General features: G+C 46.3%; 1 protein-coding gene across 4 annotated transcripts in view; it reads left to right on the top strand.

The window, feature by feature from the left end:
- srpk2 (SRSF protein kinase 2) overlaps positions 1-12,104 on the top strand; it is a 33,230-nt gene that overhangs the window by 3,787 nt on the left and 17,339 nt on the right. For 3 of the 4 annotated variants that reach the window (XM_053884540.1, XM_053884538.1, XM_053884537.1), the window contains exon 1: positions 6,142-6,410. The exons of the other annotated variant lie outside the window; for it this stretch is intronic. In XM_053884540.1, coding sequence (XP_053740515.1) covers positions 6,142-6,410 — 269 coding nt within the window. Of the gene's footprint in view, positions 1-6,141; positions 6,411-12,104 lie in introns of those variants that run through there. 4 annotated transcript variants of the gene reach the window in all.

Below are 12,104 nucleotides of genomic sequence, written 5' to 3'. Positions count from 1 at the left end.
TTACTAGCCACCACAGGCCTGTCACCATGAGTGGGGCCTCTCAGTCCTCCCAAACATGGCCACATAGGAATGGTGGAATGTTGTGGAGGATGGGGCTAGAACAGGGACAACTTACATTGGAATTGAAAAAAAATGGCTGAAAAACAGAATATAGGCATTGAATATTGCTGAAAAATAGTGTACAAAATGGCGGTGAGGCCAGCAATGTTGTGTGGTTTGGAAACAGTGGCACTGAGGAAAAGACAGGAAGCAGAGCTGGAGGTAGCGGAGATGAAGATGCTGAGCTTCTCTCTGAGAGTGAGCAGGATGATGATAGGATCAGAGGGACAGCACATGTGCTCAGGTGTTTAGGAGACCAAGTCAGAGAGGCTAGATGGAGATGGTTTGGACATGTACAGAGGAGAGAGAGAGAGCCAGTACATTGGTAGATGAAGATGTTGAGGTTGGAACTGCCAGGCAGAAGGTGGAGAGGAAGGCCAAAGAGGAGGTTGATGGAGGTGGTGAAGGAGGACATGAGGTTTGTAGGTTTGAGAGAAGAGGAAGCAGAGGACAGGGGGAGATGGAGGAGGATGATTTGGAACAATCAAGGGAATATTGTGGTGGTAGGAAGACATGCACTTGGGAGATCAAGTCTGTCACTGTGACTCTGAAGTTTGCTGTGCGTAAATACTGGTCAGACCTGCAGGACTGCACTCAACAGGCGCTGGCGGCTTGTGTTGCTACAGGAAAGCCCACTGACTTGTCCACACCTCTCAGAACAATCTCGGTGTGAGTCAGCACTTCTCTTTTGATATATACGCATGTGTCTGGCCACCAGTCTTATCTTGGCAGACATCAATTGCACTCTCAACGATCCAGTCATTTGCCGAGCCAAACAGTGGCGTTTTTCATTTGCGCTCTGGACACAAAGGAGATGCTTATAGACGGCGATAACAACGCCACACATTCAAGCACTTCCCGCTCAGTGGCCAATAATCACAGATAATATGATGAATGCAGAGCAGGCGAGGCCACCGCACGCTGGGATCAATACTCATTTCTGTCTCATCGAATTTCTGATGTGGGCTGTGATCCCCGCTCCTTGTGTTTGCTGTCTGGAGCCCGGCTATTTATTTTGTCTCGACGCTCTCAACGCTGGGGGATCTCAGGCCAGCATCAGCTGATGAGTGTCGGTCCCACCGTGCATGTTCACAAGTCACCCCCTCTGTCCTTCCATCGCCTCAGCATCCTAAATGGTCTCTGGCGCTGTTGTTGTTATCCTGTTCTCCTTATGCTTGTCCACACTTCTCGACCCGTCTTTGTCATCACTTTGTCTTTCTTTTGTGTCTCCTTTTGCTGCCCCTGTCCGTATCTATCACCGACCTGCTGTTTTATCTCCTCTCTGTTTGTTCTCATTGCTTGTTTGTCACTTTTGTCCTTTAATATATCCTCACTAATCATATATCATCCTTATGTGCTGCTGTTGTTTCTGCTGTCGTCTCTCTCTCCTCCTTTTCTTCTCTCATCCTCCTCTGTTTACATTTTGCCTTCCTCTTAATTTCCTTTCCTTCTTAAGCATTATCGTCTTTTTCACTCCTCATGTCTTCCTCTTTCCTCTTTGTCTTTGCCCATGACATTTTCCTTCTCTTCCCAGTATTCTCCTTCTCATTTCTTCTTGTTCTCTTTATTCTTTCCTGTTCCTTGTGCCTTGCATCCCTCAACTTTTCTTCTCTATTCATTGCTTCCTCCTCCATCTTTATCTTCTCTTTTGCCCCGTCATTTTTGTGTCTTCATCTTGACCCCCCCACCACACACTCCCCACTTCTTTTCACTGACCAGAATATTGAACAATGTGTGGCGTATCAATTGTCCACCATCAAAACAACACGTCGTCTCCAGTGTATCACGTTCGGTATGACAGTGACTCTGATGTTTGACTTCATGTTTTGTCCTCTGGAATTCTGTCTTCTCCACGTCTGGGGCTATTTTCAGTCACACTTCTAGACTGGGTGAATCATCACATTGAGTGAGTTAGCGATGGGCGGAGGAGTCTGCTCCTCTCCCTCCTCCGGCAGCCAGTTATCACATCGCTGCGAAGCCGCTAACACAGACCCTCATTGTTGGACGGCAAACTCCCTGCTCACCAGCGGCTCCTCCTGGCCCCGCTGCCTTTCCTCGCGTTGACCCCCTCGTCGCAGCCTCTGAACGCACTACATGTCACTCAGGTTTCCATAACCAGTGTCAGTGATAGAATTGCCTGTGTTACCCCTTCTGTCCGCTAGATGGTAGCAACGGCAGCCAGACCTCATTTGCTGTGATTTGTTGCTTTTCGCTGTCACACCTCAGTGGAGCAGAATATCAACAGAAGCTATTCAAACATTGCCCTGTAGAGGGCGATCTTCTGAGTAATGAGGTGCGGAAAGGGCCAACAGCAAAGCACATTCTGTTTATTAGGTCTGAGTTTGTGAGCGTAAGCTTCTGTTTATTGAGTGTGCGTGTGCTGTGTTGGAGGTTTCACTGAAGCAGCAACTTGACGTCCTCACTTGTCCACAGTCAGGGGTTGTTGCCGCCAGTCAGCCTGCTCCACCTTAACCACACTATCCTTCTTCATGATCAGCTGCTTTAAATGAAGACTTTAAATTCAAGTTGAAGCTGTACTGTTTTGCACTGGCCTTTGGTACTAACTGAGCAATTTGTTTAACTTTGTCAGGTTGTGTAGTCCATGTTTTAATATTCTAAAAATTGCTCATTATGTCACTGTACAGCATTTTGGTCAGCTCCATGGAATTGTGCTATATAGATAAACCTGACCTTGACCTAAATTGTCATGGTCAAATGTCAGCATTTTTAAAAATGCAAAGTGAGGATTCAAGCTCACGTTTCTTTGTCTTTCATGTTCATTTCATTGCTGCGATTCTGCAAAATCAATGAAGCGCCATCTGGTGGCATAACATAGTATACAACGTGTTGGAGGTGTGAAAGGATTGAAAGGTTGTGGTTCGAGGCGAACAAGTGCGATTAGTAATGTGAACGCTTCGCATCTTCCGTTTGTGAGACAAGTCGCACTTCGCTGCTCAAAATAGAAAACGCTGGCACAGCGTGTGTTGGGGGAATCATGACTATTCATATTTGTTGTGGGTGTGAGTTAAGTTGTGTGTGCGTGCACGTTCAGTCTGGTGCTCCCTCAAGCCAACTTCGGTCCCTCCAGATTGGCTGGTGGCTCCATGCGGAAGTGTGTCGCTGCTCCAAGGGAGCCTGTCGGTTACAAGTCTGTCGGTCAATCTGGAACGTGGCTGTGTAGGTTCTCCTGCAGGGGGCGCCATCTCGCTTTGACCTTAGAGGCGGCATGTGAGTAAACTGGAGTTGGATCTACTGGTGGAAGGTAGAAGATGAATGTGTGTTGGTAGAGTCGTAGCAAAGAGATGCTGTTGTCTGGCACCAAATCCAAGTAGAAATGAAAGAAAACACTTGGCTGGATTCTCACCCTCAAACTCACAGGGGATGTTCTTTAGGCAAATTAAGAAGAGGAATAAGAATGAAGGGGGAGGGGCGAGGGAGCCAAAGAGGGGAGGGGGCAGGAGGATGATGAAGATGATGATTCTCTGGAGCAGATATATTTTAGGCTCTGATATTGAGGCTGCTGCGAGCTATCTTTAAGTCTGGCCTACTTCTCCATACGCCTTGCTGGATGGTGGGAGAGAAACACACTATAGGAGCAACTGTTTTCTGAGTGTGAAGAAAAGCTCAACATGACAGTGGAAATCTTTTAAAAATGCTTCATTCCCACGGTCCCAAAAAGGCCAGTCAATATTTATCTTCAACATTTGGTAGCTTCCCAGATGGGTGCAGTCGACAGCAGTCACACCACAGTCTGCTTCAACCAAAAGTTCTGATCTGTTAAAGAAAACAAGTGTAAATATGATTCATACGGAGGCAGTCACCATCCCTGGGGCAGGTCCTGGTTCCAAACATGTTGAGCTCATCACACAAAGAATGTGGTTTATTCTAGACAGAGGTGAGCACCTCAGGCTTTAAAACACCGAAGTTGACATGTGCACAATGAATTTATGTTTCTCAGTCAGTTCAGTGTAGAGTCCCATTTTGTAAATCAGCCAGTGGAAATGGGATTGATCTTGGAGAAAAGTGCTCTCCTTCTGACTCGTGCCACTTGCCGTCTGTTGTGGAGATCCAGCGCTACTTCCTGTTGGCCTACATCCTCACAGAAGGAGGACAATTGTTTGGCAGCGAGACGTGTGTGTGTGTGTGTGTGACTGATGTCGTCCTTTCATGTGGGAACCGCAGAGGTTACGTTGCGTTCGCTCGCTGCCGTGTGTCGCTCCCAGAGGAAAATGATTTTTGAGGATTAGAACGAAGCACTGGATTAAACTGTGCTGCTATCTTTTAAATTCTTCCATCGCTCCGGATTGTAATTATCTGTAGGGTTGTCTTGAGACTGAATTATTTCGGTCTGTGAGACGCCGAGTGTTTTACATCCTCATATATCTGATTGTTCTGTTACAGTTTGGAAATTGAACTCACCAATAGCCAGTCACCAGTGTGTAATAACAGCCAAATGCTACTCTGAGACAAATGCTAATCCTCTCTATGTTCTTTATCCTTTAAAGAACATAGAGAGAAGATCCTTTATTCCAAATCTGGCCTAACTTAATCTGACAATGAGACAAACCAATGCCGTCAAAAAGACATTTTGTTTGTAACAGGAGGCTTTGATGGCTCACAAGGACTCACTTGGATGAGTTGGATTCTCTGAGTCTAGCTCGCTTCCTGTGACTCACATGTTCAATTGGCCAAGGCACGGTCCAGACCTCCATCCGTGCAGTCATCCAAACACACCGATATTGAGGTCAGACTGCCTGAGAGACCCCAACCCCCCACCGGGGACCACCCTAAGGCAGGGAACACAGTGAAGAAGAGGAATGGAAAGCAGGGTTCATGATTCTCATCCTTCTAAAATATGCCTTCGCAGTGTTTTATCCAACAGTGTAAGACTTCACACGAGTCAACTACAGCCTGGTCTCGTCTTCTCAGTTGGAACCCCCTTGAGATTTGCCCATGAGGCCTCTGGTTCATGGGTCTGGTCGTGGTTAGTCCTTATATTAGCTCTCACTCTTTGTCCTGTTCTCACTGAGTGGTGGTTGTACTGTACTTATTCATGCTTTCACCCGAGTATTTCATATTTCATTTTGTGGCACTTTCATTTTTGTGTGAAATGATATGTTAAAATACTGTTAAACAAATCATGGTTTCCAATATTTTTGCAATATTAGATTGTTTTTTTCCCCCTTCATCATCAAATGAAGATCCATTTTCTCAGTCGCAGGGTGATCAATAGAATGCCGTATTAAACAACGGCGCTAGTGGAGTTTGTTTGTTCCCTCCGTGTTTGCGTGGTTTCCATCTGAACTCTCCAGTTTCCTCCCACAGTCCAAAAGCATCCCGAGGTTAACTGACTGCTCTAAACTGACGTCAGTGTGTGTGTCAGTGGTGTATGTGTGGTACATAATGACAATTGCTTTTAATAAGTGCAGTTTTTCTTTGTAATCAAACATTTTGAATCAGCACCTTATTTTTTTGCTGCTTGTTCACTCTTTATTTGTTGTGGCTCGTGAATAGTGCCACATTATTTTCCGAAACATTTGTATTATTTGTCTTGTCGTCCTAAATGATTAATTGACAATGTTTTTATTAAGGTCGGTGACTTTTTATTGTACTGTTTTTTATAGTTGTTCATTTTCACAGTATTATTTCCTGACAATAATAATCTTTTCCTATTTTTTAGGTTATTTTTATTTATAACATAGTGTTTTTCCCCATTCCCGATCCTTTTTCCTGAATTCTTATATTACATAATTTGTCTTGAATAAATATGAAATTATCATTGATAATTACAACACTGAGTTGGTGTTTATTGACTGTTCCCCCCCAGGGGAGACGTCCCTCCATGCCCTGCTCTGATGCAGCAGTGTTGTGGAAAAGTGTGTGAAAAGCCGCCTGATGGAGAGGAGAAGATGGGGGAAAGGACGGCAGCGTTGCCCTGAGATACAGGATGTCGTAATAAGGCAATTGGGAGAGAGAAGCTGAGTGAGCGAGAGGAGGAGGAGGGACGATGTTGACGGCTGAAGCGGGTGGGGGGGAGGGAGCATGAGTCAAGCCGGAATGCATTCACGGTCCTGCTGCCGTGTCGCGTCGACACCCCTCTGCACGCCAGAGTGGAGCGTTCCGCCTCGCTGTGGGCTCTGTTGTTGTGCAGAGCTGCAGAAGGCCGACAGAGCAGCCGGACTGAGACACGCTGGAGCTCCTCTTTTGATTCCGTCCAGCATTTCAAACCGCAACCCCAGTGAGGACGCAGACACAAGGAAGACAGGCGCCATCATCAGTGTGAGAGTGCGAGCCAGAGAGGCAGAGGGAAGGTGAGGGAAGGGAGGAAGGAAAGGTTAGGAAGGAAGGAGGCATGAGGAGGGGCGAGTGATTGACACCGCTATCATCTCTCTCTCACACACACACACACACACACATGTTCAGGTAGATCTGCTGCTGGTTTTATCCTCATCTGAGTTTGTCCTCCATCCCGTCTTCTCCTCTGAGAAAGAGGACAGAGGAGGAGGAGGGAGAGGAGGAGGAGGAGGGGAGACAGTAACCCTCTCCTCTCCTGCACTCACACTCACACATCCACTCGAGCAGGTGAAATCACAAATAAGACTGTCGAGCCGTCTGTGGTGGTCCGTGGGCCCGCGAGCGGCGACCAGGCTCCGCTCATGTCCGTGAACTCGGAGAAATCCTCGTCCCCTGAAAGGTAACGCCGCCTCCTTATCTTCTCTCCTCGGTGTCTGCATGCATATTTAGCGGCTCGGCGTCAGCACCTCCATGTTGTTTATGTCGGCCAAGCCGGAGCAGCTTTTGTCTGGGTCGCACGCCGGACGGCCCGGCACTGCCACCGCCGCCGCTGCTGTCGACGGAAATACCCGCACAGTCAGCAGGCGGCTACGCTGAAACCATCTTCTGCCACACAGATCCACTCTGGGCGCCTCCAGAACGACAACACACCTCAACATCATGTGTTCACCTCCTTCATGCTGACTCTTGATGCTTGCTCTGACCTTTTCTGACCTTCATTTACACATAAATGAACTAAACATTTTGCACTGTCGATCAACCTGCCACAGCGCCAATGCTGCCAAAGCAGAGCTGAGCCAGAACACTGAGGTTTCTCCTCACTCAACCCTGACCAAATGATCACAGCAGCCAGAATCACTTTCCTTTCATGATGATATTTTTTGTATCAAACACATTTCAGATTTGTTGTGCAGCATTGTCGAAACAAAAGGTTGCTACGCAGTCCAGACCAAAACTTTCTTTAATGTAGCCATTAGCACGCCAGTGATACCAAGCTAAAGGTCAGCTGTTCTTTCCTCCAGAACTCCTTGTTGAACCAGTAATCTAGGCCAAAAAACCTGCATATTTTAAAATGTAATTCCATATGCGTATGAGAATAAGATTGTTCTCCTCAAGTGGAAGCCACTAACATGCACCAGGCTGACAGTGCCATCTAGTCATTACTGTTACTGAGATTGAGATAACAAGCAACTGGCAACTTCTCTGACCGTAGTTCAATTTAACTAACCGTTAACACTGTCAATAATAAACCCAGATATGGTGACTTGAACCTCTACAGTTCCCATGATGCTTTGCAGTCCAGTCAACCAATTACAGTGGATGGCCACTACAATATGGCTCCGCCTCCACAGCCTGAGCAGCTTGGTGCCTCAGGGCACAGAAAGGAAGTGGGAAGAAGGAGAAGTCAAAATACACAAGATGATGACTGGTTTTCTGGGCTGCAGGGCATCATGGGAAGTCATTGCAACTGAGCTTGTTGTTGACAGTGGTGGCACCTCACATACTACTCGGATTTAGCTGAAGTCAATGGCTAAAGTGCTCTGAAGTTGGGGGGAATTGTCATGACAATGAGTCAGCGCTGTGCACTTCTCTGGTCTTGTAATGGGGAAATATGTGTTTGGAGAAGTCATCCATAAGAGATTCGGAGTATAGCTGCGGCTTTGCATTCCACACTGAACTCTAGACTGTAACATCCTATGTGTGAAAGGAATCTGAATAGAAATGTTAAGAGAAAGCTGTACACAAATCAGCCCTGAGTACGGAATGAACGTTGACTCTTGCTGGGTGTGCAATGTTCAGGACCGATCAGAAGACTGTCTAAGGGTCTCTGAAGCCTGTGAGTGTAGTCTGTTGTGTGAAATGTTGGCAGTGGACAGGGGTCAGCTTGGACGCATTGACTGTGATGCAGTCTGTGTTCGGGTGTGCTACTGTCTTCTTGTGAAGTTCAGCTACTCTCTTTGAACACCCTGCTACGTTAGGATCGGTGACGTCAGCCTTACTTCCCTGCCTCGGTTGGAATTTTGACTTCCCTCAGTCGCAGCTGGCAGACGCATGCAGGGAAGTCTGTAATGAATCTGTTCCACCAGCACACTGACAAATGAATTGCAGTGATCACATTTTAACTTTGTTAGATCTGAACTAAATACAGCCCCAGCTCCCCGGGACCATCCGCACAACCCGACCCACTTTCAACAACAGACTCTGACTAACTGGTTTATGACGAGTCCGTTTGAAATAGCAGCAGAATAAGAATGTCAGTCGAGACGTGGAGAAGGGCTCTGATGACAATATCAACATTCGGGATAAAGCTGCTGGGATATGCTGCTGAAAAATGGAAAGATCTATTGATAAAATTAAGATTTTAAAAAGTTAAAAATTCAAGGTTGTGAAATACAATCTATTACATGGGAAATTGTTGATTAAATCAAGGTCAAAACGATAGTAAAAATGAGTAATGTAAAAACTGAAATGAGTAATGTTGAAAACAGGTACAGAAAAAAGTGGAAATTTTGAAATGGAAAAAAAAAAGATTTTACAATTTTTGGAATAACAATAGCAAAGGTAGGATTGGAAAGGAAAATAATTACAAGTTAAAGGAAATGAATTTCTCATCTTCAGCATCTGCTGTGTGATTTACTGCGAGGCCCTAAAACGCCTGCTCACTCAGTATCCTGGTGGTGCTGGAGCTCAGCGCTTACACAGCAGGAGTGTCGACACACGTCAACATTAACATCCAGCAGCAGCAGCAGCACATGACGAAGCACAGTGCTCAGCAGCAGCATCAGGAAACCACTTCTCATCTGATGCGTTAAAGCAACACGGTGCTTGCTGTGAACACAACGCTTCAGCTGCAGAGCTTCAACCAGGTGGCCGTCAGAAATGACTGAGACAGCAGCTTGCTAACTGAACGCTTGCCTCATTTGTTTTTTTCTCTGGATGCCAAACGCTCGGACAGACTGCAGCAATTCTCTGGATGGTCTTCAGGTCTGGCAACCTGAGATACACAACTGCAAGGTCTCTCTCTTGCTGCACCTGAAACTTGCATATTGCTGCGTCACTGTAAGGTTCCTGGAAGTTGCCACACCAACTGTGGTCCAGTCTGAACCCTTGACCCTACTGTTCAAGACTGGAGAGAGCGTCCAGACTTATTTTGCGATTGCAATTCTCTTCTCACTTCTTCTCACCGGCTACATAGTGAAACACATCATTGCAAGATCTGGAACTAGCATTTGTGTCCGGAGAAATTCCATCAGAGCAGATCTAGAGTCTCTGCAGTCTTAAAAGTAGTACGTTTGAGTATGTAATCCAGATGGCGACAGTAAAGGAATTGGTGCCCGATGGAAAATACCTTTCCCTCTCATAAAGTACATCTAAACGTGTGCCACTCTATTGGGACTTGGGTGGGCTGCAGTCGAGAGGGATTTTCCGTGAATGGACCAGCGGCTGCATTCCCAGGTGAATTATGGATCACATTCCCAGTCGGTTATGGCACCCTGGGACTGGCACCCCACAGGGCATCTGTGCATGAATAAGCTAGCTACTGAAACCCTCGTAGGGTTTCCGGAGTTTCCTTTGTAACCCTGCAAACATGACTTTTCCACACCAGACCCACAAAACTGAGTGTGGATGCATTTGCTGTGTGTCTTCAGGGGGCAGTGGTTGATCTGTCACTAGCCTCTTTTCTCTTGGGCCCTGCAGTACCATTTAACCAGGCAGAAAGGACCCCATTACCCCTGTATAATAGGATACCGAAATACAATGCAAGGCTATTGAGCATGAAACATTGGTTTAAGTTGCAATCAAAGCTAACCAAATCTAACCATGTCCTGTACGTCCCTTCAAAGTAAAATGTCTGTTAGATGTCATTTCACAGATACATGTGAAGACAGGTGTGGCAAGTTGATTTTTTTGAGTTTGCTTTGCAATGTTTGACCTCGCAACACAGCCCGTGGATTAAGTAGAAGTCCTAAGTCAATGTGGACCAGATCTGGCCGGAGCCCAGCTGACAGACGGAATGACTCAGGTCACGTCTGATGCCACGCTACAGCGGCTGCCATCCGCCCCACGTAGCCCCAGACTGGCACACGCTCAGCTCAGCGTGTGAACAGATCGTCAGAAGTAAACTGGCACTATAAATATCAGACATGATCACACGGCCAGTTGGTCACAGAGGAGAGCGGCATTACCCTGACTGTTTACGTCGACTGTGCTGGACAGGGAACCGCTGTTTAGGGAAGAGAGCATTTCATTTCATATCAGACCGACCATATGCCACGCTGTAGATTTAGGTGTGACCTGTCTAATATCTATAAAACACTCACAAAGATGGTCCATGGTGCCTCAGTACCTTTGCTGGCCCTAACCTTGTTCTCATGTTGGTGTCTTGACTCGGGAATGTTGGCGGCCTCTGCACAGCAGCAGTGAATGTTTTTTTTTTTTTTTTTTTTATTGAACAAAAGTTCCAAGTGAAACACATCCAGAAATCCGGTCATAAGTTGTATTCAGTGGTTAGAAAAATGCTGAAAGGCAAATTCCCAAAGTTGTTCTCTCTTCGAGAATCTACTGAGCAAAAGAAATCATCCTCATCTCATTTTCCAGAGAATGATGACCCACTCCTTTGATGGATTTTTCAGATGTCAGCTGGTAGCATGGGATTGTCCTTTAGGTTGTGAGTGTCCACAAGATGGGTGTCTCCACCCTCTTACCTGATATGAGACACTTGGGATTAGATTAGATTAGATTAGAAGGTCCCCAGCTGAAGCCCTAGGAGCGTTTATAAGGGGTATTTTGAAATCATTGGGAACACGCAGAACAAATAGTTTTGTAGGTGAAGAAGGGCGATGTTAAGCTTTTCTTCCTTGGGTTCCCTGCGACTGCCCTGTACCAGTCGACACCATGCCTGATACGCTGTTCCTGGAGACCGAAGATGAGCTGTATATGTTCATGGAGTTTTCCTGAAGGGTCAATCAGAGAACCGGTTTCCTTTGAAGTGCCTTTGTTTGCAGAGAAGTAAACGAGGTAAATAAAAGGTCGGAATGTTTCGCCTTTGTTGTGTGCTGGTTTGTGTGTCTGCCAGTGCAGGTCAGTGTGTGTGTCTCACTGCCATGTGGAGCCTTTTATGTTTGTTTATATCAAGAACTGGTTCAAGCTCCAGGTTGTCTGTGTGAGACAAAGCTGAGAGCGAACACCAGAAACAGCCACAAACTGTACGTATGATAGTTCCACTGAAATTGTCCCAAAAATAGTGTCGATAGTGATGCATCATTTAGAGGAACGCACCTTGGAGTCAACTTACAAAAGTTGTGGCCTCATTTTCATGATTTTGCCTTTGGTTAAGAGGTGTGGGGCAGAGGGAGGATCTTATCGGGACTGAGTCCCTGCTGCTTCAGGCCAGCTTTGTATTGACCTCCGCTTGTAGCAAGGAGTTTCACATTTACAACCTGCTCCGGTGATGTATTTCCACGTTTGATCTGGTTCATCTGTGTTTCAAGGATGCATAGGTTAGAGAGGAGGAAGAAGAGATGCAAACTCCGGAAAGACGAGAGGTCAGACAGACGGATGATAAGGTGCAAGAGGTCAGTGGTGGCATCAGGCGCGCAGCACAGGTTCTTCTTCGATATCTTCAGCGCAGCAGGTGACAGATGTGTTGGATTGACCCACGAATGGGGAAAACTGCCGTTTATTTTTCTTGCAGTTTCCTGGTTCACAAA

Source organism: Synchiropus splendidus, chromosome 14 (genome assembly GCF_027744825.2).
Source record: "Synchiropus splendidus isolate RoL2022-P1 chromosome 14, RoL_Sspl_1.0, whole genome shotgun sequence".
NCBI classification, from domain to species: domain Eukaryota; kingdom Metazoa; phylum Chordata; class Actinopteri; order Syngnathiformes; family Callionymidae; genus Synchiropus; species Synchiropus splendidus.
The sequence above is the reverse complement of the archived record's forward strand: the minus strand, read 5'-3'. Positions and strand labels throughout refer to the sequence as shown.